Source organism: Scyliorhinus torazame, chromosome 18 (genome assembly GCF_047496885.1).
Source record: "Scyliorhinus torazame isolate Kashiwa2021f chromosome 18, sScyTor2.1, whole genome shotgun sequence".
NCBI lineage: Eukaryota > Metazoa > Chordata > Chondrichthyes > Carcharhiniformes > Scyliorhinidae > Scyliorhinus > Scyliorhinus torazame.
In genome coordinates this window covers 19,096,348-19,122,872 of record NC_092724.1, presented here as the reverse complement: position 1 = coordinate 19,122,872, position 26,525 = coordinate 19,096,348, and the positions used below count along the sequence as shown (strand labels likewise).

The window sequence follows — 26,525 nt, the reverse complement described above, 5'->3', positions numbered from 1 at the left end:
TCAGTGTTTACAACTTTGTCGACAATCGTGGGGGTGAGATTGGAGCCGTGCCCTTTTGGTAGCTATTTTTGGCTGATCAGAGTTGCTGGAGCTGCTGGAGGGGATGGGTGCTGATGTTGTGCTCTTCACCTCTCTGATTTCCTGGTGACAGATGCTGCTTGGATGGAGGTCAGCGGTGCCACCGAGGGCTTCGGCATGGTTGGGGGATGTGGCAGAGTTTCTGCAAATGGAGAAAATTTAATTCGCCCGTGAGGGGGTGGTCAGGGGAGGGATTCCACTCGAGGTGCTGTTTATCTCTGTTTTCAAAGATCTATTTGTCGCCAGCAGTTAGTAGGGGGGGGGGGGGGGGAGGCTTGTTTTGGGGGTAACATTAGTCCGTTTTATAAAGATATAAAATGACAATCTGTCATATGATTGCGAGTGTTTTTTATGATTGTGGGAACTTTTGTATTGTTTGGAATAAAATATATATATTTTAAAAGTTTATTAAAAAGAGTAGGATTGTGTAGAGGTTGTGGATTCAAACCCTCACCTCATGAAGTTACAAAAAGGTGAATTTGATCAAATCTGGTGTTTGTGGGATGTGGGTGTCGCTGGCTAGTCCAGCAATTATTGTCCATCCCTAGTTGCCTGTGAGAAGGTGGTGGTGAGCTACATGAAACTAAGGGAAAATATTCAGTGCTCCTCAGGGAATGGAAACCTGCACCCCTACCAGGACTCACTGATTGGTATGCGGTTGATAGAAAAACAAAGTGCTGGAAAAACTCAGCAGGCCTGACAGCATCTGTGGGTGCTTCCAGACTTCCTAAGTTTTTCCAGTACTTTGTTTTTATTTCAGGTCCCCAGCATTTGCAGTATTTTGCTCTTATTTTGGTGGTTGATTAAAGCCTGCTGAAGTTGCCGATCAATCCTCCGCATTGTTAAAACAACCAAGTTGGGCAACTGGCCAAATCCTTCGTCAACCGGAGGAACGCGTATATAAATCAGGTGGCTGTGGGTTGTCTTTTTTGCTTTTTGTCCTGTACCAGATCACAGGCCAGCAGCTAAAACTGGGCAAGCACCTAACTTCTTGTTCACTTGTTTTATTATGAGTGTAGATGTATTAAGGAGGACATGTCTGGATTCTTATCGAGGGATAATACATACCTTTTCATGGCGTACCAAAGGCTGTGACAAATCAGGTGATGAGGGTGTTGCTGTCGTTTGCATTAAGCAGACCCGTGCCAGTATTTTTATTTTAAATTTCATTCTCTGGGATATGGTCATGCTTGGCCAGTATTTATTGCCTTTGTGCCCTTGAGGAGGTGGCGCTGAGCCGCCAACTTGACCTGCTGCAGTCTGTGTGGAGTTCCAGGATTTTGACCCAGTGACGATTAAGGAACTGTGACATATGTCCAAGTCAGAATGGTGTGTGATTTGGAAGTGATGGTTCATCCGCATATCTGCTGCATGCGTTTTCCACATCCTGACTACAAATTTTAAATTGAAGAAAAATGTAGGACTTGAACCCAACTCTTAAAGTTCTTGGTCAACATTTAGTCCCTCTTTTCTCCAGTCACGGACATTTGGCCAAGTATACTGATGCTCTAATGTTTCATTTTTGTACTATCTGTGGCATTACAGATGTGATCCTTATTTCTTGCAGTTATTACGAACAGAGCATTTTTACTATCATGATGTAGATTCTGTATTTATCTGTTATGGCCATTCACTGAAGCGCAATCTTGATGCAAAATGTAGTTGGATTGCAGCAGTTCTGACATTTTCTTGTTTAAGTTTTGAATGGACCATCCTCACACTCTGCGCTTCTTATTGGCATGATAAATAATTTGGGAATGGCACAAATGCTGCAACTCCCTTCACTTGACAAGTGCAGTACCAGCTGCTGTCAGTGTTGTCATTATTATTCTTGTGTTATGATTACCAGTACAAGACGCTTATTTTCTTGTCTATCCCCAGGTGTTCTGAGTAAGCAATGGTGGGACTTCTCCTTGAATCGTTACAGTCCTTGTGGTGCTTCCAGTGGCACCAGCCGTGGTTAAGTGAGCATCCACAATTTTCTGACTCCAGAGGCTTTAGAACAAAAATCTAGTCTGGACACTCCTACTGCATTACTGAGGGATTGTTGCACTGTGGGAAGGTGTCATCTTCCAGAAGAGCTGACGAGCTGGGACTCTGTTTGCCTCCCCCTCAAGTGCATGCCTCCCCCTCAAGTGCATGTGAAAGGTTGCACGACTCTATTCGAAGAAAGAGTTGCAGAGTTTCCCCCAGTGCCCTAGCCAATATTTATATTGCAACTAAAGAGAATTTATCTGCCCACTCCTCTCATTGCTGGTTGTGGGGCCTTGCTGTCAACAATGACCATACTTCACAATAACTTAAATGGGCTGAATCGGTTGAAATGCTGCTACTAATTTCAGGATATTAACCCAGCGACAATTTAGCATTTTTAAAAGTGCCAGAGACTCCATGCCAAGTGTCACTGTCTAACTGGCAAGGATTACTTGATTCTAATACTGCTATCTGCAATAGAAGCAGGACCGCAGTGCCAAATAACTCAAATCCAATTGGTTGCCAGTTAAGGTTGGATATTAAGTGTCTTCTAATTGATTGCACCAGATTGTAATGAAAATCCATTAACGGGAACAGTACCATCACTGCTATTTTGCCTTCAACAGGTCAGGAGGGTATTTTTCTTAACTTTTGTGGTCATAATACTCAAGTTTAAACCTCTCTGAGAACTACTCAGCTTTCTGAAAATTTGTCACTTCCTGTTGCAGATGAGTTGTTATACACCCAATCCATGAGATCCTAATTTCTATATTTCTCCATTTTATGTGATATTGAGTCTGTTATAGCTGCTAGTGAATGAAGATTGATATGAAATTCAATCATTTCAACAGTGATACCATTAATCCTCTGCCAAGTTCATCATGACATTGGAGCAAAACGTCATGATGGAACACATAAAGGACTTGAACTCGGCCTCTGATCGGCAGTTCTGAAACCATAAACTAGCTTAGAAGGAATGAATGAGCACATGGATCTGGGTTTGATTCCCGGCTTGGGTCACTGTCTGTGTGGAGTCTGCACGTTCTCCCCGTGTCTGCGTGGGTTTCCTCCGGGCGCTCCAGTTTCCTCCAACAAGTCCCAAAAGACGTGCTTGTCAGGTGAATTGAACATTCTGAATTCTCCCTCAGTGTACCCGAGCAGGCGCCGGAGTGTGGCGACCAGGAGATTTTCATAGTAACTTCATTGTAGTGTTAATGTAAGCCTACGTGTGACACTAATAAAGATTATTATTATTACAGTTAGGGTTGAGCAGAAGTTAAGTCGAGCATTCTTGAATGCTCCAGAGCATTATAGGGGATAGGGTGGCGGTGCTGACCTTGGGTAGGGTGCTCTTTCCAAGAGCCGGTGCAGACTCGATGGGCCGAATGGCCTCCTTCTGCACTGTAAATTCTATGATTATTGAAAAGGTGCTGTGTTCTCTTTACCAAACCTGGCCTCCCTGATTTCCAACACTATCATTGGTGGCTGTGTCTTCAGATGCTTAGGCTGTAAGCTTTGACCTTCCCTCTCTGAGCCTTTTATTTGCTCCTCCTTTAAGCCGTTCTTTAAAACCTATCTATTTGACCCAAGCGTTTGGTCACCAATCCTAATGCCTCCTTAGCTGACTCATTGTCAAACGTTTTGCAACACAGCCTTGAAGCATCTTGGCATATTTTTATACATTAAGTCAATATCTGAACGCAAGTTCTTGCTGAGAGACCCTCTTTAGGATAAGCTGCTAAACCAAGACCCTATTGGTACGTGTGGATTTGAAAGACAGCCTGACCCTATGCAAAGAAGGCAGGGGGTACTCCTGATGCCTACCAACCAACATGTTAACTGTTCATTCTCCCTTTCTGTAACCAATTGGTTACTAAGTGAATGCAATTCAATAATATTTTTCAGTTGAGAAGTGCTTGAGATTTGGTAATTGTAATTCCTGATGTATTAGTATTATTTGTTTTGATCTGAGTTTCCAGCACTGAGCTTACAAAGTCCAACACAGTTTGATTTGTTGGAGTTCGCTATTTACATGATAAGCAGATCAATCTTCCAATATTTAACAGCCAGTTAGCCATGCTTGTTTAGTTGGGATATTTGGATTCTGTTCAGAGTCCAGAAGTGCCATGTGTGTCATTTGATTGGTTGATCAGAATGGTGTGAAACTTTGGCCTCAAATTCAGGGATGGTGCAATTCCTAGCCACAGGCAGTGCCGGGTTTCAAGTAAGTGCCCCACTAGTTTCACTGGATTAAAACAAGACCAATCTGGAGGAATAGTCTGCTCAGTTTGGGTTGTGACTTGTATTATGCATTGATGTCAACCTGCCGCCTTGTCACTGGTTATAAAATATGCCTTGGCACTACTTTGAAAAGAGATGGGGAATTCTTCCTGGTGATCATGCTAATACTTTACCCTCACCAATATCATTAAAATAAATTATCTGGTCAATATTATGTTATCATTTGTGAACATTGCTGGACATAAATTGGCTGCTGCGTTTTCTTTTTACGATAAGCACCTCAGTGGTTGTAAAATGCTTTGAGAAATGCCAAGGTTGTGAAAGGTGCTATATAAGGCAAGTTCTTTTGCGTTTTGTCATTCTCCGTCCCTCAGTGCAACAATGCAATCAGAACGGCACTGGTCTGTTAAATGATCAAGAGAAATCAAGCCTCAGTGTTGATCCAGTGTAAATGAAGCCCAAATCCAGAGGCCAGGTCCAATCAGTTGCTGCAGCAAAGTAGTACAGTCCTTTGCTCGTTGGTTTGAGCTTGGGCACTTGTTTTGCACTTTGCAGGTTTAGCATTGGTGGAAACCTGAAATTGATTCACTGCGCTACTAAACACCTTAGTGCGAATTCACCCCATGAGATTGTTCACCGAGGGGGTTTGTCTGCATAACAATGATACTCCAGAGCTTTTGACTTTAAATTAATCTGGTGTAAAACAAAGATGATCAAATTCTAGATGACTGAACTTGATAAGTAATTTTAGGGTTGAAATCTTTGCTAACGCTAAAACATATCACTTAGGAAGTGTAGGGCGGCGCAGTGGTTAGCACTGCTGCCTACGGCGCTGAGGACCCGGGTTCGATCCCGGCTCTGCGCAAACTCCACACGGACAGTTACCCATTCTCCCCATGTCTGCGTGGTTTTCACTCCCAAAGATGTACAGGTTAGGTGGATTGGCCATGCTAAATTGCCCCTTAATTGGGGAAAAAATAGTTGGGTACTCTAAATTTATTAAAAAAGGAAGTGTATTGCCCAGTATGGAGCAAAGACACACAGCCCAATAAATTCCTAAAATCAATCTCTGATCTGTGCTGAATAAGCTGTTCTTTGACAGTTATTACAGTATCCTGATCTAGTGAGATTTTAAAAATCAGCTAGAGCCCTCAGCCAGTAATTGACCTGAACTTTACTCTGTTTCATTCTCCACAGGTACATCTTGATCTTCCTGTGTATTCCCAGCATTTTCTGTTTTTTCTCATCTAACGTTCCTTGTTGGAAAATGTGTAGAATTTGATTCCTTGTCCCCAGCAACTGATTCATAATCTCCTATCCCTAACCCATTTCATGTCCCATGTTTATATCCTCTATCTGAGAACCACATACTGAAGTACACTTGGTGTGTGAACAGCCTGGCCCACTGATTAGTATTGTCACAACTTTCTCTCCACAGTCAAATCCTCTTTATGTTGAAGAGCAATTTTGAATGCCATGTCACCTTTCGATGCTGTATCTCTGTGTCACAAGTGACCAAAAGATAGGGAGATTGGTGAACCCGAGGTTGGTCTCCTGAGAGCAGAGAAGGGCAGATCTCGTAAAGGTGTTTGAGTTATTTGGGGAGAAAAGTAGGGAGAAACTTGTTTCCTCTGGCAGTAATCGCAGGTAATCGACATGAGGAAAAGCTTTTTTACGCAACATTATTTTTACCTGCAATGTACTGCCTGAAAGTGTGGTCGAGACAGATTTAAACATAACTTTCAAAGGGAGAATTGGATAACTTTGTAAGGAGTGAGAATTTGCAGGACTACCAGGAAAAGGCAGGGGAATGGGACTGGTTTAGTTCCAGCAGAGAGCTGGCGAATGCAAGATGGGTTGAATGGCTTCCTTCTATGGGCAGCACGGTAGCACAGTGGTTAGCATTGTGGCTTCACAGCACCAGGGTCACCGGTTCAGTTCCCGGCTTGTTTGTGCGGAGTCTGCACGTTCTCCTCGTGTCTGCGTGGATTTTCTCCAGGTGCTCCGGGTTCCTCCCAAAAGTCCTGAAATACATACTATTAAGTAATTTGAACACTCTGAATTCCCGCTCCGTGTACCCGAACAGGCGCTGGAGTGTGGCGACTAGGGGCTTTCATTATAACTTAATTGCTGTGTTAATGTATGCCTACTTGTGACAATAAAGATTATTATTATTATGCTCTAACCATTGTATGATTTAAACTGACTGGCAAAAGAACTAAACAGGAAATGATAACTTTTTGCATACTGGCATTTGTTAAAATCTGGAATACATTTCATGAAAGGAACTTTCAAAAGTCATTTGAACGTGTACTTGAAAAACAATTTGCAGGATTTTTTCTTTCAAAGAACCAGCAGGTTGAATGATTGTTGTCTTTGCATTTACGATTTATGATTAGCCTTGGTAGGAATGATTGGGAGAAATTTTATTATTGAGATGAGGGTTTGGGCTGATTAAATGATATTTGTTGTTGGGGAACAGAATTCCTTCCATTTTGGGCACTTAGTTTAATATTAAATATTTCAATATTGGGTTTGTTTTATTCCAAACTTGGTAATCAGCTTTCCTTTTCTGCGCATAGTGTTTATTATTCCCCCTCAATTAACATCACAGAAACAGATTATCTGGTTATTCACATATTGCAGTTTGTGGGAGCTTACTGTGGACAGGCTATTTGATTGTGGATAACATTGTGGCTGAACATGATTTTGGAGCTACTCCGTGGCTCCTTGCGAATTTTGCATTATGCCTTATTGTTGTGCCTCTCTTAATTTAGACAAGTATCCCAAATTTAATTTTTACATTCTTGAAGGCAGTGTTGGACCTCATCATTGATGTCTGTCTATGTTAACAGTAGGCATCCAAGATATGGAAATCCCAATTGCCCTTGGAACGGTGGTGGTGAGTTGCCTTCTTGAACTGCTCCAGTCCATGTGGTATGAGTACGCCCAGGGTGCCTTTAGGGAGGGAGTATTGACCGACCCAGCAACAGTGAAGGAATGTTGATTATAGTTCTAAGTTTGGATGGTGTGTGGCTTGGAGGGAGACTTGCAGGTGGTGGTGTTCCCATGCATCTGCTGCCCTTATCCTTTTAGGTTGCAGCGGTTATGGGTTTGGATTGTGCTGTCCTGCAGAGCATTTTGTAGATGGTACACACTGCTGCCACTCTGCGTCGGTGGTGGAGGGTGTAATTGTTTGTGGATGGGGTGCCAATCAGACCGGTTGCTTGATGTTAATGCTTTAAAAAAAAAAAAAAAAAAAATTTAGAGTACCCAATTCTTTCTTTTCCCAATTAAGGAGCAATTTAATGTGGCCAATTCACCTACTCTGCACATCTTTTTGGGTTTTGGGAGTAGGACCCATGCAGACAGTATACAAACTACACACGGACAGTGACCGGGGCCCTGATCGAACCGGGGTCCTCGGTGCCGTGAGGCAGCAGTGGTAAATCCCCAAGATGCTGATAGTGGGGGATTCAGCGATGGTAATATTTATTGAATGTCATGGGAAGATTATCTCTTGTTGGAGATGATCATTGCCTCTTGCTTGTGAGTCAAGAATATTATTTGTCATTTATCATTCCAAGCTTGGGTATTGTCTCGATCTTTCTGCATTTAGATTCGGATTGCTTCAGTATCTCTGCAGTCATGAATGGTGCTGAATATTCCAGAGCTTGGGGTATGGAATTCGAAGGCATGACCAGCAATGGTGGAGCGATTAAAATTGGGGTGCTCGGGAGGCCAGATTTGGAGAAATGCATTTTGCCAGTTTAATATCACTAAATATTTATTTTGTGCTATAAAGCCAATATCACTAGGAGCTGGATTAAAATAGTTAAAACTGACTTCATATTGGGCTCCTATAGCCAGCAGAAAGGAAATTCTTGTCCAACAGTCTGGACTGGATGGTGCCCAGGTCCCAGTGTAGGAAGGTCAGTGTTTAACACACTTCCACCAATATTCCTTTTAAAGGTTAGTACCTGTTTCCTACATTACAAAAGCAAGTACATTTCAAAAGTACATAATTTACTGCCCTGAGATTGTGAAATGTGCAGTAAATTAGTTGCTGATTTTCTTACTCCACTGCCCTCACCAGCCCGGTCCTCTTGTCTCTTCTTTACCCAGTCTTGCTGGCCTGTCTCCTATCACCTTCTCTCCGACCTACACACTCTTTCTCTTCTCTCTCTCTCTCTCTCTCTCTCTCTCTCTCTCTCTCTCTTTCTCTCACCCCCCCCCCCCCCCCCCCCCCCCCATTTCTTCCCATCTGGCTCTCTGTCTTATCTCATACTCACCCCACCATGTCCGTCTCTCCCCTCCCCACGTGTCTCTCTCACTCTCTCTTTTCTCCCCCTGCCAATGTATGTGTGTCTCTCTCTCTCCACTCTGCATCTCTTCCCCCCCCCCCCCCCCCCCCCCAACCAAATTAAATGCTATATTTATCTTTAATCATTATTGGTAAGACAAGATTGTGCTGGAAGAGTGTTGCATTTAGTGTTGGATGTGTTGAATGACTATGTGCAGGCCAGACAGCAGATGGATAGTGATTCAGCATCAGTCATTTCACAATACTCCGTAACTGAGAACATGGGACTTTCAACATTTGCCAGGTGCTGGGAAGCATTGACAGCACTGACCCTTGATACAGGTTGGCTTGATTCCAAGAATAAGTGTTTGCTTTGAAAGAAATCAAGTGACCTAGCAAAGATGAAAGGAGAGGCAATGACATTTGAAATAAAAAGCAGAAACTCAAGCCAAATCTTTCATCAATGCTGATATGTTGCCCATTTCTTTTTATTGGGCACACTTTATTTCTAATTTAAATTAGCGTTTAGCTTTTCTCGTTTGTATACTTCAATATTTCCTTCGTTCCATTTTGTTTCTTCAGCTAATTTTTCTCTCCTCTCCGAAAGCGGTTGACTTTTGGTGTGTTTTAATTTCCAACAGACCCTCTGCTGCTCATTAAAGTGACCTGCTTGTGAGACTATGCAATACTGCCTATTCGACACTTGAAGCATTGCAGCTATATCTAATTTGATATCAGACAGCTGTAAACAGGAACCCATCCTGATTTTCATTATCTCTAACCTACATTGGCTCCAGCTTTCCCAAAACTATGATAATCTATGAATTTCAGATTGCAGAGAGATTGTGGTCTCGTGGTAATGCCACTGGACTAGTAATCCAGGCTAATGCCCTGGGTACACAGGTCAAAATCCCAGCATAGCAGCTGGTGAAATTTAAATTGAATTCGGACTGAATCAGTAGTCTGTCATTTGGTGCACTAGTTGGTGTCCGTTCAGGAAGAAGATCTGCCCTCTTTTTCTGGGTGTAGCCTTTACCCGACCCACAGCAAAAGGTTGACCCTTAACTGCCCTCCGAATGCTGAGCAAGCCACTCACGGGCAATTAAGGATGGGCAACAAATGTTGGCTTTGCCAGCAATGCCCACATCCCATGAAAAAGAATAAGAATTTTTTAAAAATAATAAATTAAAGCACCCAATTCATTTTCCCCCCCAATTAAGGGGCAATTTAGCATGGCCAATCCACCTACCCTGCACATATTTGGATTGTGGGGATGAGATCCACGCAGACACGGGGTGAATGTGCAAACTTCACACGGCCAATGACCCGGGGTTGTGATTGAACCCGGCTCCTCAGTGCCATGTGGAAGCAGTGCTAACCACTATGTCACCGTGCCGCCCCAAGTATTTTTAAAATGTTCACACTTCTATTTGAATTTCCCCCCCCCATCCCCTCTCTCTCCCTCTCTGCATCTGCGATTGCATCCTCCCTCTCTCTGTAGCTTCCTCCATAACTCCAGCCCACAATCAACCTGTTCCCCTGGCCAAAACCTCGTGTGCATCCCCAACCTTTTACCCTACAGATTGTCCCTTGATCTGCTATGATCTGCTATGATCTTATTGTGTGGAATTCCTTCCCAGAACATTAGCTGTTCCCCTCTGGTTGGATCCTCCTATAAAATAATAATAATGTTTATAGTCTTTATTGTCACAAGTAGGCTTACATTAATATTGCAATGAAGTTACTGTGAAAAGCCCCTAGTCGCCACATTCCGGCACCTGTTCGGGTACACAGAGGGAGAATTCAGAATGTCCAAATTACCTAATAGCACGTCTTTTGGGACATGTGGGAGGAAACCGGAGCACCTGGAGGAAACCGACGCAGACACGGAGAATGTGCAGACTCCGCACAGACAGTGACTCAAGCCAGTAATCGAACCTCGGACCCTGGTGCTGTGGAGCCATAGTGCTAACCACTGTGCTACCCAAATATATTTTGGTCAAATATCTCTCGTAACCACCACCATTGCTTGTTGTGCATTAGTCCCTCAAGTCTGTGAAGTGCAGTGGGACATTTGTTTCTGAGCTGAGGATGCCATATAATCATTGTCATTGTCCTTGCAACATAAGTTTCTGGATCCTGCTTTGAGCCTCCCCATGAGAATCTGTTTGAAATTTCTAATTGTCATATTGGTGAAAAAAACATAAATAAAACAGTTGACACTACAATAGGCTGAAGGGACAAAGGAACAAAAGTGTAGAAAACAATATTTACTTTAAAAAATAAAGAAATTTAGAGTACCCAATTCTTTTTTTCCAATTAAGGGGCAATTTAGCTTGGCCAATTCATCTATCCTGCACATCTTTTTGGGTTGTGGGGGTGAGACCCACACAGACATGGAGAGAATGTGCAAACTCCACACACAGTGACCCGGGGCTGGGATTGAACCTGGGAACCCGGCGCTGTGAGGCAGCAGTGCTAACCACTGTGCCACAGTGCTGCTCTGCAATATTTACTTTTACTGTTGTAACTTTGATTGAGTTGTTTGATACAAAAACTAAACTCTGCAGCTCAAACCAAATCTGGTGCAAAAGCCCTGGAACCTTGGATTGTGAAGAGAAGAAACTTATAAAGTGCAAGGCCATGGTGCTGATTTTGGATCACTTAAACCTCAGCATACTAAGGTGAGTGGCAGGCTGGTGGTAACAGGTAAGTTGAGTGATTTGCTGTAATGGAGAACGTCACTGTCATCGGTGCGCCTTCAACCCATTCACACTAACATCTGGATAAGTAGAGTGGTAGGGTCTATAAAATTGCTCACTGATGGTGTACATCCATATGAGGCCGTACATGTTTCAGTGGGAAATTTGAAAAATATACGCTGTAAAAGGATGATCCATCAGCAAAACCAGAAAGAGTCACTGTTATGATTGTAGAACATTTGCTGGAAGCGAAGCAGTTACGAGGCTGGACTGGTCTTGCACGTCTCTGGGCATTTGACTGAAAATCTGAATGTTACCCTACCCTTGAATCGATTTATTGGAAAAGCTGAATGCAAAACATCAGCTGCAGGCTCCCTGGCACATTACATTAAAATAGCCTTGATATTTACAGAGAGGTCAGTGAAAGAAACGCCTGGTGAACCTAGATCTTTGAATTCTAGAGATGCTGGCTGAACTATCATTCTAAAGCGATTGGAAAGGGAATGCGTGATTTTTGCAGAATTGCTGAGAGTCAGATGGTGTGGTTTCAGGCAGATCATTTATCTTAACTCTGCTTATGTCCTCCAGTTTGGCACAAAAAAAATTCAAAAGCCTCATGATTTTGATTCTTTTGAACCGAAAGGAAAAGGCGCTCTACGCTGCATTTTATTGTTGCTGACATTTGTTTCGATCAGGATTTCTTATGGGTAGGGAAGCACATCAGCAGTCCAGTTTAACTTCAGTCTGTATCTGAAAGCTCAGTAGCAATAGCATCCGTCATTAAAATCTACAATGTGAAAATTAGTTTGCATGAATTTTCCTAATAATTGATCTCTTCCAATAAGTCGGGGTGGTAAAACGTTCTGAATCTTGGAGCTGCATACGATTACCTTCAGACATTTGAGAGCCACAAGAAAAGGACAACCTGTACAGAAACTTTTTTATTTTATTTTTTAATATTTTAGCATGACCAATCCACCTCCCCTGCACATCTTTGGGTTGTGGGGGTGAGACTCATGCAGACACTGGGAGAGTGTGCCAACTCCACATGGACAGTAACGGCGCTTCTTCCGATAGCCCTGGAGAAGTACTCAGGGAGTCCGGTAATAATAGCTTCATTGAGAATTTGGAGGCAGTTTCGCCAACACTTCGGGTTGGGGGCAGGGTCAAGGGAAATGCCGATTCGGGGGAACCACAGATTTGAGCCAGGGAGGTGGGATGGAAATTTTCGGAAATGTGAGGAGAAGGAGATTAAGACACTAAAAGATTTGTTTCTTAGGGGTAGGTTTGCAGGATTGAAGGAGCTGGAAGCGAAGTATGGGCTGGAGCAGGGGGAAATGTTTAGATACATGCATGTTCGAGATTTTGCCAGAAAGGAGATACAGGGCTTCCCGATGGAGCCGGCCTCCACATTGCTGGAGGAGGTGCTGACGACAGGGGGACTGGAGAAGGGGGTAGTATCAGCGGCTAACTAGTCTATTTTGGAAAAGTGAAGGCACCACTGGAAGAGATCAAAGCAAAGTGGGAGGAAGAGTTGGGACAGGATATGGAGGAGGGGTTCTGGTGTGAGGTGCTCCGGAGAGTGAATGCCTCCACCTCGTGCGCGAGGTTGGGGCTGAAGGTGGTAGACAGAGCACAACTCACGAGGGCGCGGATGAGATGATTCTTTGAAGGGGTAGAAGACGTGTGTGAAAGTTTGGGGGGGGCACCCCGCCCCGCCCCACTAATCACGTTCATATGTTTTGGTCCTGTCCAAAGCTAGAGGATTACTGGAAGGAGGTTTTTAGGGTAATTTCTAAAGTGGTGCACGCGAAACTGGACCCGGGCCCCCGGGTGGCCATGTTTGGGGTGTCGTACCAGCCAGGATTGGAAACGGGTGCGGAGGCAGATGCTGTAGCCTTCGCCTCGTTGATCGCCCTTAGGCGGATCCTGATGGGTTGGAGAGCAACCTCTTCACCCTGTGCTCTGGCGTGGTGTGGGGACCTGTTGGAATTCTTGACTCTTGAGAAGGTTAAGTTTGAACTGAGGGGAAGGATGGAGGGGTTCTACAATTCATGGGCATTATTCATTATGCACTTTCAAGAACTGGATAACATCGAACATTAGTTGGGGGGGTTGGGGGGAGGGTGTGTGTTAATGGTGGATATGGGTGATTCCTGATTCCTTTTTGTCATTTGTTTATGTGAACATGCGGACGAATGTTTGGGGTTTGGTGGGAGGATGGGATCGTTGTTATTGATATGGGGATTGACATATTTGTTACTGATTATGGTTTGTTGTTGGTGGGTGTAAATTTGGGAGAAAATGTGAAAAAGGAGAATAAAAAATATATTTTTTTAAAACTCCACATGGACAGTGACCCGGCGCTGTGATCGAACCTGGATCCTTGCCGCTATGAGGCAGCAGGGCTAACCACTGTGCCGCTGTGCTGCCTATTGTTGCACCAACCTACAGCTCAATCCAATTTTGTTCTTCACAAGCCCACACATAGTTTTTAAAAATATATATATTTATTAAAGTTTTTTAACACAATTTTTCTCCCTTGCAAACAATAACCCCCCCCTCGTAACAAAAAAAAAACGAGAAATCGCGCACAGCCCACACATAGTTGAGGAGAGACCCAGTCCCCTGCCAGAATGTCCACTATTTTCAACAAGAATCGCATGGTGTTTAGGTTGCAGCAAAGGTTGGGCATGTATTCGCTGAATGGTTAATTACTGAATGAAAGAATAATGAACACAGGAAAGGGAAGGATCCCATGTGTGGTCACAAACAGCACATAGTCGCCAATCAACTCGCTACATTTACATTAGAGCATGAGGCTGATCCACCAATTGTTTGTTCCTTCTATCCCGTTGACTGGACCACCGTCTCCAGCACTGCTGCAGTTGGAGCCTTTTTCACTCCCTGGTCATCACTTCAGTATATTTTTCCTTGAATTACACTTTATGTAGAAAAGCCTCATGTGGCTCACGCGCTGCGGTTTGGTCAGCCCTGCAATAAGTCATTACCGGTGATCCTTTATTCTTTTGCAGGAGCCCTGTGATCCTCACCCTGTCCTGTGTGTGTGAGGGGAATTGGCATGGAGAATGTTGCGAAGAAATCTCTTGAAACTACTCCCACTCAGGTAATAGTAATGAAGAATGTAGTAGGATGATTTGAGACCTACCAGAGATTGCTATGATGTTGAGCCAACACTTAATATGTTGATGCTCAGAATGGAAATGTGGAATGGCATGGTTAATATCCGTGTGGTAAATGATGACCATGCACAGATTGGTAACTCACGACAGTGAAGATATTGTGTGATAGTTCAAAGTCAGGATGGTATGTGGCTTGGAGGGTAACTTGCAGGTGATGATGTTCCTATGCATCTGCTTCCATTGTCCTTCTAGATGGTAATGGTCTCTGATTTGGAAGGTACTGTCAAAGGAGCCTTGGTGAGTTGCAGCACAGACTTACTGTAATGATTAAAAAGTGGCTGTATAGCAATCCGGCATGTCCTAAATTCATGGCTATATAAATACAAGTCTTTTGCTAGCTCTTGTGCTTTCACTTGCACTCATATCAGCAGCCCTGTGCTTTGTTATTTGTGTTGTGCGCCAGCTTTTTTTCAGTTCTAGCTTCTAGGCTCTGTCTTATTCTGCCTTAACCGGGATGAACGAACTGCTGATTGGTACTGCTCTGCCCCTGATGCATTGTGGCTGCAACGCGCACCATCTATAAGATGCACTGCAGCAACTTGCCAAGATTGATTCAACACGACCGTCCAAACCTACAATCTCCACATTCCCCTCCAAGTCACACACCAAATTGAAATTGCCTTCCTTCATCATCACTGGTTCCCACCCTAACAGTACCTTCACTGGACTGCTGTGATTCAAGAACCTGGCTCGCTACCACCTAGAAAAGTGACAAACAATGGGAAATAAATCCTGGCCAGTATAGAGGGCGCTTCACTCTGTATCTGATCTGTGCTGTACCTAACCCTGGGAGTGTTTGATGGTGCAAGCAGTGATAGGCAACCTCGGCTGATGAGTAGGCTGCACGAGTGGCCTTTCTTCTACGCAGTGGGTCACAAGAATAAAATTGGGCAAATTCACTAACCTGGCCATTGAAAAAGGTTGAATACATTTAATACACACCATATATTTATTAATGAGTTATAGAAAATGCTTAATTTATATATAGAACTATCAGCTTCAAATGGTTAAAAAAAAATTACGCTTTGATTGGACACAGAAGGAGCACATTGCTCGCACAATGTTTTTTTTAAAAATCCTTTATTGGAGGTATTTTCAAATATATACAGAACAGAATCGAGCAAACAGTAAACCATACACAGTTGCCACTATTTCCCCTGTACCGCCCCCCCCCCCCCCCCCCCCCCAAACAAAACACAAAGAAACCTCTCCCCACTGATGTGTTAATGTCCATTTAAAAAAAGTAATTGAACAGCCTCTACCTTGTGGAGAATTCCCCCATGGCAAACTTGATTTTCTTTCTAGGTGGAGGAACTCTGCCAAGTTGCTCTCCCATGCTCCCACATTCGGTGGCTCCGAGTCCCTTCTGGGTGTCAGGGAGGCAACCACCTCAGCCCCTCTTCCCATCTGCACCGCCGGATCCTCTGACACCTCTTGTGGGCAGCATGGTAGCACACATGGCTAGCACTGTGGCTTCACAGCACAAGGGTCCCAGGTTCGATTCCCTGCTGGGTCACTGTCTGTGTGGAGTCTGCATTTTCTTCCCGTGTCTGCGTGGGTTTCCTCCGGGTGCTTCAGTTTCCTCCCACAGTCCAAAGACGTGCAGGTTAGGTGGATTGGCCATGCTAAATTGTCCTCCGTGTCCAAAAAAACGTTAGGAGTGATTATTGGGTTATGGGGATAGGGTGGAAGTGTGGGTCAGTGCAGACTCGATGGGCCAAATGGCCTCCTTCTGCACTGTATGTTCTATGTATCTATGTATGTACCATTGATATTGCCACCTGATGGTAATTGAGGTCAGCGCCACATCCACTCCCAAGACCTTTGACATTACATCCCCCCCCCACTGCACCACACCAGCTCCATCTGCATCAGCACCCCAGGCTTGCATGGTGGCCCCCACCTGAGGAAACAGCCTTCCCCCAAAACTCCTCCTAATCCGTCGCACCCACTCCTCCACATTCCCATTTATACCCACAACCCAATACCCACATAATATGAAACATGATACAACATTCAACTTGGCCAAAGAGTGCCAACATTTACCCCGTTGGTATCTCCATAGTCTAAACTCCATAGTCTTGGAAAAACTTGCTCGCCTTCTCCGGCATGTCCATGTAGAACACCTGGCTTGGTATGTGACCTACAGCTAGCAGCAGCCCAAACTTCACTCCTACCTTGAAACAGGACTGCTTTGACCCTGTTGAACCCAGACTGGCACTTCACCAGCTCTGCACCCAGATCCTGGTAGATCTGAATCATAGGTGTGGTTCCTCGTTTCCTTTGCCCACAGCAGAATTCCTTGTCTAGATATCTGTGCAATCGTACCACCATAGCCCTCGGCTGCTCACCTGCCATTGGCCTCCTCAGCAACCTGTGCGCACGATCCACCTCGGGTCGGTCGAAGACCCCCTCCCCCACCAGCTTCCCAAGCATGTTCACAATATATTTTGTGGCCTGTGTTCCCTCACTGCCTTCGGGTAACCCAACAATCTGGAGATTCTTCCTCCTTGACCGATTCTCCAAGTTGTCCATTTTCTCCCTCTGCTTCCTTTGACCCTCCGCCACCAGTGTAATCTCTGCCTCCAATGAGGCCAGCCGGTTCTCATGGTCCGCCACCGACTCTTCCACTTTTTGGAGCGGCTCACTATGTATCTCCAACCTCTGATCCACTGTCACTTGGGTCAGCCATCTAGCCTCTTGCCTTTGCTGCCGAAACTTAACCTTCAAAAACTGCCAAATGTTCCGTGGACCTCTGCGCAAACAGAGCTCTCCTCCATTTTTCTTTCTGTCGCATTCCTCTCAAGCTCCTGGTCTGGCTGTTGCCCCTTTACAGTTGTACTCCTTGTTTGATAGGGCTGAGACATGCCCACCCGAAGGAAAATCCTTAGCTCTGTCTGTTCCTGTACTTTGTACCAGCAAACACCCCCATGAATGGGTAACAAGGACCAAACAATTCTGCCTCAAGCAGGAGCCACCAAATGTGTGACCACTCACTCCATCACTCCCTCTGGAAGTCTTTCAGTCAATGTTGCGTACAGTGAACATGCACCTCACTTCACTTCCTTTACGTGCAAATCTTTACTCACACTTGGAGGAAAAAAACTATGCAGACAGAAACCAATGGGATGGGGCAACCCTGCCCATGGGGAATGGTCATCAAAATGTCTTGTGGGCGACATTCAGAAACCTGATAGGCAGCAGGTTGCCCACCACTGGTGTAGGGGGATCGTTACTCTGCATCTAACATGCGCTATACCTGCTCTGGTAGTGTTTAATGGGGACTGTGTAGTGGGGAGCATTACTCTGTATCTAACCCAAGATCTGCACTTGGTGCCTGAATTGAAAACCTTTTTCCTTCCCAAAACCCTCTAGAACCAAAAAATTAACAAACTTCCGAAATAGAAATTAAGCTGATACCAGTTAGGATTGATGCGTGTTTTGTTCTGACTTTCCAGGATGTGAGAGGGAGACGACACATAATTAATTCCCTCATCTCAGGGGCGATCGCTGGAGCTGTGGCAAAGACAACGGTGGCACCACTGGATAGAACAAAAATAATATTTCAAGGTAGAAGAAGATGGCCACAGTGGAATTCATTGTTTATTCTAGATGTGTTCTGATGTTTAATTTATATGAAGGAGAATGTCACAGTGCAGACTCAACTCGCATGCCCTCTGGTCAGTGGAGCTTACAGATGTTGGTAGTGATGTACAGATTAGCATCTGGTTCAGAGAATATATTGGAGACGTGGGCCTAAAAGCTGTGGATGAAGTTACTGTCTGATGTGTGTCTTGCAAACAACACTTCATCCTTACACTATATTGAGTGGGCCAATGGTCACTGCAAAGGACTGGGGGGAAAATGAAATCAACCAGAGTTCCCATTTCACTGGCCCAGGACCTGGGTTCAAATCCAATCTAAATATATTTGATTTGTCTTTCTCTTCATTCTCCCTCCTCTTGGTTGCTTTGCTGCTCCCTTGCCCACTCATTTACTCTTGGATGCACTTCTGTCTCGTGTTCTTGTTTCCTTTCATTCCTCTCCACCAATTTAGGGATTCCAATCACTTCCTACATAATGTAAGATCACAAAACCCACCTATAATTCATTGCAAATTGATGCAGAACCTGCAGCCTCAACCCAACTGCATACAGCCTGCTGATGTGGGAAATGGAGAGAGATGAAATGAAAGGTACCTAACCTAAGGCTGGATGTGCTGAGTTAATGGAACTGGGTGGAGGAATGTTTGCAGCAAAGTTAGAGGGAGGTTTCCTTATGTTGTATCTGACCTGTTGGTGTTTGATATCAGCACTTAACCTGTTGCAAGCTTCTTCATATGTGTTGATGGAATGTCTATTGTAACATTGTCAAGTCTAACAATTTTCTTTTTCCCCATCCACAGTATCTTCAAGAGGCTTCTCAGCCAAGGTAAGGATATTTCTTTTTCTTCTCCATGCGCTCTCCCTGGCACTCCCACGTCACTCGCCCATCTGTTTGTTGTGTATCATTTGCATTTTGCTGCATTAAAAGAGAAGATAAAGTAAGCCAGTCATTTCCTCTCGGTTTCTTATGACCTTGGGGCTTGTTCTCAGAGCAATCTCTCAAATTGACCTGAGGAAGAGGTGGCCTTCAGGCCATGTGGTCTTAAAGGGATGCACCACCTTTATTGAACTCATGTACAAAATACAATTATGTATCCTTGGACCTAGCGTGAGTAGTGCCATGTGAATCTACCTGAAGTCAAATGTTTTTAAGAAGCTAATAGAATTATAAATCTTTGGTTAGACCTCAGCTGGAGCATTGTTTGTTTCTGAGCACCATATTTTAGGAGGGATGCCATGGCCTTGGAGAAGGTGTGGAGGAGATTTGTTGGCGTGGTTCCAGAGATGAGGGAGTTGAGTTTACATCATGAGACTGGAGAAGCTGGGATTGATTGTTTTCCTTTGAGCGGAGAATTTTAAGATGGGATTGAGTAGAGGTGTTTAAAATTATGAAGGGTTCTGATGAGAAGGTCTGGGATGAGCAAACTTGTTTCCATTGGCGAAGACATGCATTTCAAATAATTCAATAAAAAGATCTCACGAGGCTGAGATAGATATTTTTAAGCACTGGGCACGGCATGGGATGTGCTTCCTGAAAGGTTAACTTTAAAAAAAAATGGAAATTAACTATATGCAAGAAAGGTTCAGGGAAGTGGGACTAATCTGATAATTTAAGTCAGTGGTTACATTTTAAGAACATTTTTACCTCTGTACTGGGAGTTCCTGAGGCCATGTAAGACACTGTATGTAAATGCAGGTTTTTTTTGTGCACGCCACATGCATGTTAGATTTAGATTTATTGTCGAGTGTACCGAGGTACAGTGAAAAGTATTGTTCTGCATGCAGTCCAGACAGATCGTTCCATACATGAAAAACAGGATAAATACAAAATGTAACTACATAGACATAGACATCAGATGAAGCATACAATGTGTAGTGCTAACAACAATAGAAAAGATGCCCTTGAGTGATTAGTTCAGCCTGTAAGTAGGCCACTCAGGAGCATGGTAACAGCGTGGAAGAAGCTATTTTTGAATCTGTTAGCGAGCATTCTCAAACTTCTGTATCTTCTGCCCGATGGAAGAGGTTGGAACAGAGAATAACCTGGGTGGGAGGGGTCTTTGAATTATGCTGCGTGCTTTCCCAAGGCATCTGGAGGTGTATACAGAGATAATGGCTGGTAGGCGGGTTCGCGTGATGGACAGGCCTGTGTTCATGACTCTGTAGTTTCTTACGGTCTTGGGCCGAGCAGTTGCCACACTAAGCTGTGATGCAGCCAGATAGGATGCTTTCTATGGTGCATCTTATTGCTGTATCTTTTTACTGCCACTGGGGGAACTCCTTAGCTAGTTTGAGAGTGAATTTAAACGCCTTTTTCATCCAGTTTATCTTGTGAAGCAGCATGGCTGGCATAGATAAGGTGGTAATGGCCTGTTCTTGTGCTATAGACTCTGTGGGTTTCTCATCGGAAATAAATATACATTGACAAAAGTTTGGGAAAAGAGGATTTGGAAATTAGCAATTTCCGAGAAGACAATTTCATTCAATATGTGTTTGAAGAGAATTAATTTGCAAGTTAATGAGATAAATCTTAAATGTGGGGTTAAATTGAACAACTCTGTCAAAGAGTCTGCATAGCTACGAAGTATCTGCCACCTGAGCTAGATGATGTTATGGTTGATGGAGGCTAACGGGACATCTTCTGGAGTTAACTACATTGAATTTTAAAGCACAGGAACAGACCATTAAGCTCAACTGAACTGTGCTAGCATTTCTGCTTCACGCAAGCCTCTTTCACACTTTCTCATCTCGCCTATCAACGTATCCCCCTATCCCTTTCTTGCAAATGTACTCACCTAGCTTCCCCTTAAGCGTGCTTGTGCTATTCACCCTAACTGCAGTCAGTTCCACATTCTTACCACACTGCGCAAAGAAGTTTTTTCTGAATTCGCTACTGGATTTATTAGTGACAGTCTTCTCTAACTTTGGACTTCCTCAGAAGTGACAACATAGTTTACAAGTTTATCAAAACCCTTAATTTTCAAGTCCTCTATCATGTCACCCCTCAGCCACCCTCTTTCTAGAGAAAAGCCCCAGTCTGTTCAGTCTTGATTTGACAGTGAAAATTCCATTGCCTTTCTTTATTTGGAAAACTGTCCCAACACTGAGAAATTACTGGTTGTGAAACAAGACACCCTCCTGTTATTTTAGTGGATTTCAATTGATTTAAAGTAGACTTGTTAATTAATGTCTGAGTTAAATAGTGAAGCGTAACATTGGATGATTTGGATTTGTATACCGAGCTACAGTGAAAAGTATTTTTCTGCGTGCAGTTCAAACAGATCATTTAGTACATGAAAAGAAAATACGTAATAGGGTAACACAAGGTACACAATGTGAATTCATAGACCCCGGCATCGGGTGAAGCATACAGTCCACAAGAGGGTTGTTTAGGACTCTGGTGACAGCAGGGAAGAAGCTGTTTTTGAGTCTGTTCGTGCGTGCTCTGAGACTTTTGTATCTCCTGCCCGATGGAAGAAGTTGGAAGAGTCCGTAAGCTGGGTGGGAGGGATCTTTTATTTTGCTGTCCGCTTTCCTACGGCAGAGGGAGGTGTAGATAGAGTCAATGGATGGGAGAGGAGTTTGTGTGATGGACTGGGTGGTGTTCACAACTCTGAAGTTTCTTGCGGTCTTGAGCCGAGCAGTTCCAATACCAGGCTGTGATGCAGCCCGATAGGATGTTTTCTATGGTGCATCTGTAAAGGTTGGTAAGAGTCCATGTGGACATGCAGAATTTCCTTAGTTTCCTGAGGAGGTATAGGCGGTATTGTGCTTTCTTGGTGGTAACTTTGACGTGGATGGACCAGGACAGATTTTTGGTGATGTGCACACCTAGGTATTTGAAGCTGTCAACCCATCCCCACCTCGACCCAGTTGATGCAGACAGGGGTGTGTACAGTACTTTGCTTCCTGAAGTCAATGACCATCTCTTTAGTTTTGCTGGCACTGAGTGAGAGATTGTTGTTGTTACACCACTCCACTACGCTTTCTGTTTCCCTCCTGTATTCTGACTTCTTGTTCGAGATTCGACCCACTATGGTCATGTCATCAGCAAACTTGTAGGTGGAGTTGGAATTTTGCCACGCAGTCGTGTGTGTATACGGAGTAAAGTAGGGGGCTAAGTACGCAACCTTGCGGGGCCCCGGTATTGAAGACTATCGTGGAGGTGTTGTTGTTTATTCTTACTGATTGTGGCCTATGGGTCAAAAAGTTGAGGATTCAGTTGCAGAGTGAGGAGTCAAGTCCTAAGGTTTGGATCTTTGATATGAGTTTGGCTGGGATTATGGTTTTGAAGGCGGAGCTGTAGTCAATAAATTGGAGTATGATGTAGGAGTCCTTGTTGTTGCGATGCTCCAGGGATGAATGTAGTTAAAAGTTAAAAGCTCAGGTGTTAAGTTACAGCTGGTACCGTACATCTTCTGGGCTGATATTTTCGTGGAATATTCTAACAGCTCCACATCCAACGTACTATGGCATAGACATTACCCTGTATTGATGTGATTTGATTTGATTTATTGTCACATGTATCAGTATACAGTGAAAAGTATTGTTTCTTGCATGCTATACAGACAACGCATATTGTACATGGGGAAGAAAGGAGAGACTACAGAATGTAATGTTACAGTCATAACTAGGATGTAGAGAAAAGATCAACTTAATTCGAGATAGATCCATTCAAAAGTCTGATTACAACAGGGAAGAAGCTATTCTTGAGTTGGTTAGTACGTGACCTCAAACTTTTGTATCTTTTTCCTGACGGAAGAAGGTGGAAGAGAGTATGTATGGGGTGCGTGGGGTCCTTAATTATGCTGGTTGCCTTTCCGAGGCAGTGGGAGTTATAGATGGATGGGAGGTTGGTTTGCATGGATTGCCTGAGATTCTTGTTATTTTTAAACTTTCACCTAATTCAGTCAGAAGCCTTCTCTACCTTTACCTCACTTCCACCCAGCAGCACCACTTTGGATTTTCAAACTCAACAAATCTGAGAATCGTTTCCCATCCCACTGCCTGTTTTGCAATCACAGAATTATACAGCACAGGAGGCCATTCGGCTCATTGTGCCTGTCCTGATTCTGATAACTTCCTGTCCCCTTGCTCTTTTCCCTGAAGTCTTATATCTTTTCCATTCTCCCTTTTAAAAGGTATTGTGGTGTTTGCTTCCAGCCTGCTTCTGGAATGGCATTCCATGAAATACATTCCCTAATTTTTGTCCTTATCTTCTTGATAAACTTAAATTGATATCCTCTCCAAACAATCATATTGTTTTTCTGGACTTTTCACCTAAATATTGAACACCGTTGTTAGATTTCTCATTAAATCATTGTTTCCCCGAATGAAAAGAATACCAGTTTCTCCAACTTATTCAATTAAGTAAAGGCTCCGGTCCTGGTATCATAGTAGTGAATTCCTTTTGCGCCCGCCGCATGGCTTCAATGTCCTTCAAGTGTGGCTCCTAAAACTGAACGTGCTACTCTAATTGTGGCCCACGCAGGCATTTGTATACATTTTTTTTTTTTTTTTTTTTGCTGCGTATTAGGTGCAAATTCCATACACTCCTGAGTGTCTCTAACTAGCCTCCAGCTTAACCACAGGAGGTCACGAGCATGGTGAATCTGCACTTTGCCTTGGCTTGTGTGCTTACTCTGCACAATCCATAGTTGATGTTGGACTGTTCTTGGTAGGGGAAGATTCCACTGAAGGAGGAGAGGGGTGAACGTTTTACACAGGAACAAGAGCACATCAAAATAGCAAGAGATAAAAAGGCAAAAGCAAAATAAAGTAGATCTGAAATATAAACAGAAAATGCTAGAAATGTTCAGGCCAGGCAGTATCTGGAGAGGGAGACAATCTGGATATAACATGCAGCTGTTAGCAAGCGAATAGGCAGCAAGCTTTTGAGTGGGATCCATCAACAGCACAGACTCGTATACGGTCAAGAAAGGCTCCCATCATGTTTGAACACATGATCGGGTATTGGAATTGGAGTGAATTTGGGCGCCTGGAACTCACTACCGGAGGAGGTAGTGGAAGCAGGGACGATAGGGACATTCAAGGGGCATCTTGACAAATATATGAATAGGATGGGAATAGAAGGATACGGACCCAGGAAGTGTAGACGATTGTAGTTTAGTCGGGCAGTATGGTCGGCACGGGCTTGGAGGGCCGAAGGGCCTGTTCCTGTGCTGTACATTTCTTTGTTCTTTGTTCTTTGTTGAGGGGACTGGTTGAGGATGCTGTTGCCGACGAGGTACTTTTGAGAGTTTGCAGCTTTGCTTGTTTGCTTCGCATTTCCACACTGGTGAAAGATAATCGAACAGTGTTTCTTGTTAAATAAAACTTGAATGCGTTGTTGCATCTCAGCTGGAGTATTGTTCCCCATTCTGGGCACGACACCTTAGGACAAGGTCATGGAAAGGAGTTTTTCTGGGGATCAGGGAGTTCTGTTATATGGAAAGACTAGTGAAGCTGGAAGTTCTCCTAACAGAGTAGGCTATGGGAAGATTCAATGGAGGTACTCAAAACGCCAAAGGGTTTTGGTGAGAGTAGATAAGCAGAAGTTGTTTTCCATTGGGAGGAGGGTTGATGACCAGAGGACATGGATTTAAGATAACTGGTAAACCAGCCTGGCATTATCATCTGGAAGTAATGTAAACTGTTAACCAGATTTGTGCTCTGTTACCCAGGGTTGAAGGGTGAAATTGCAAGACAAAATCTTGACTTGTTTTCACTTGAAGAAACTCTTGCATTTATATCGAGTCTTTCATGACATCAGAATATCCCAAAGTGCTACACAGATAAAGTACTTTTAAAGTGTAGTCACAATTGTAATGAAGGAAATACAAAGCATTTTGCACATAGCAAGATCCTCAGAATAGCGGTGTGACAATGAGCAGGAAATACTTTGTTTTGGGTGATCTTGGTTAGATGATGACTATTGGCCAGGTCTCTGGGAAGAACTTCCCTACTCTTCTTCAAAATGGTGGGTGTGGATTGATTTACATCCACCTAATGGGACATATGGGGTCTTGATTTAATGTCTTATCCTTTTTTTTTTGATAGTCATTTTTATTTAATTTTTATAAAACGTGGAGGAACAGAGTCACAGGACTGCTAATTAGTTTTAGCAATAAGAATAAAATCATTAAACATAAAGTTGGATTATTATATAATACTCCTTTACTCCCCTTTAGCTTAACAAATACACATCAATTTTAAGATTAACATGGATTACAAAGTACATCTTAATGGTCCCATTAACACACACAGTCCCTTTTAGGCACACAGATTGGCTGTGGTCGAATACTCCATTCTGCTCTGAAACCAAGTTAGTGTCTGTGGCTTTCTCCTCAGAATCTCCCCAGATGATTACAGGGAGAAGGCAGGAGAATGGGGATGAGAAACCTATCCACCACGATCGAATGGCAGAGCAGTCTTAATGGGCCGAATGGCCTAATTCTGCTCCTATAAGTTTCCAAACTCACTCCCAAAAACACTCAATGCTCTCATAATAATAATGCTTTCCCTTAATGGTTTACATTCCAAACTCCAGTCCAGGTTTTACAAATGTCACTTTTAAACAAAGCTTCCACTCCACTTTTAACAGCAAATCCAGCCCAGAATTTCACCAACCCCTTTAGGATTTCTTTGTCTTGACTGCTGTGCAAACTGCTCATAATTTTTAAATCTCTCTATCCCAGACCATATTAAGATAGCTTCAGACATTTCATCTACCTCTGAAGTCTGCGGTCCCACTTTAAATCTAATTACTGAAATTGTCTCTTTAACTCAGAACACTTTATTTACTCTTCCTTGAAAACTACTGAACAATACCTTGCTCTCAGTTGTCAGAAACATTCTCTCTGTCCCAATTCCCTGGATTGCATGTTGTTCCTTAGGAAGTTTGCATCTTTGGAACTCCCTTGTCCTGTCCAGCTTTTCCTGGCAGAGTTGAGAGTTGTTCACTGCCCAGTATCCTTTCCTCAACTGCCCTCAAATTTAGCTAAACTAAAACTTCTCTACCTTTCAGGGCACCAGCTGGTAAGCAACAACGTAAACTTTTCTAGGCTTTTATTTACTCTTCAAACTTCTACACTCTCTAAGCACAATAGAATCACAGTTGGAACTTAACCAACCCCTACACATAAAAAAATCTTTGTCCAGCATGAATCTAACTTCCTTCCACAGAAACATTAAATTAAACACACTTAATGTTCACTGATACAAATATAAATCCTTTAAAAACTGCCTTTGTTTCCTAACACATGGTCATCATTAGACAATTACAGATTTATATATTTAAAATTAAATTCTAATCTCACCATCTGCCATGGCAGGATTCGAACCCATGTCCCCAGAGTATTACCTTGGGTCTCTAGATAACTAATCCAGCGACATTACAACTGCCTCCCCCATGGTTTCA

The 26,525-nt window shown here is 43.5% G+C and overlaps 1 protein-coding gene across 6 annotated transcripts in view; it reads left to right on the top strand.

Moving 5' to 3' along the window:
• slc25a42 (solute carrier family 25 member 42) overlaps positions 1-26,525 on the top strand; it is a 66,858-nt gene that overhangs the window by 21,070 nt on the left and 19,263 nt on the right. For 2 of the 6 annotated variants that reach the window (XM_072482295.1, XM_072482294.1), the window contains exons 2-5: positions 14,334-14,425; positions 14,694-14,738; positions 17,960-18,071; positions 18,907-18,932. In XM_072482295.1, coding sequence (XP_072338396.1) covers positions 14,381-14,425; positions 14,694-14,738; positions 17,960-18,071; positions 18,907-18,932 — 228 coding nt within the window. In that variant the 5' untranslated portion in view covers positions 14,334-14,380. Of the gene's footprint in view, positions 1-11,186; positions 11,281-14,333; positions 14,426-14,693; positions 14,739-17,959; positions 18,072-18,906; positions 18,933-26,525 lie in introns of those variants that run through there. The other 4 variants (XM_072482298.1, XM_072482297.1, XM_072482296.1 and 1 more) reach the window with 3 other exon arrangements.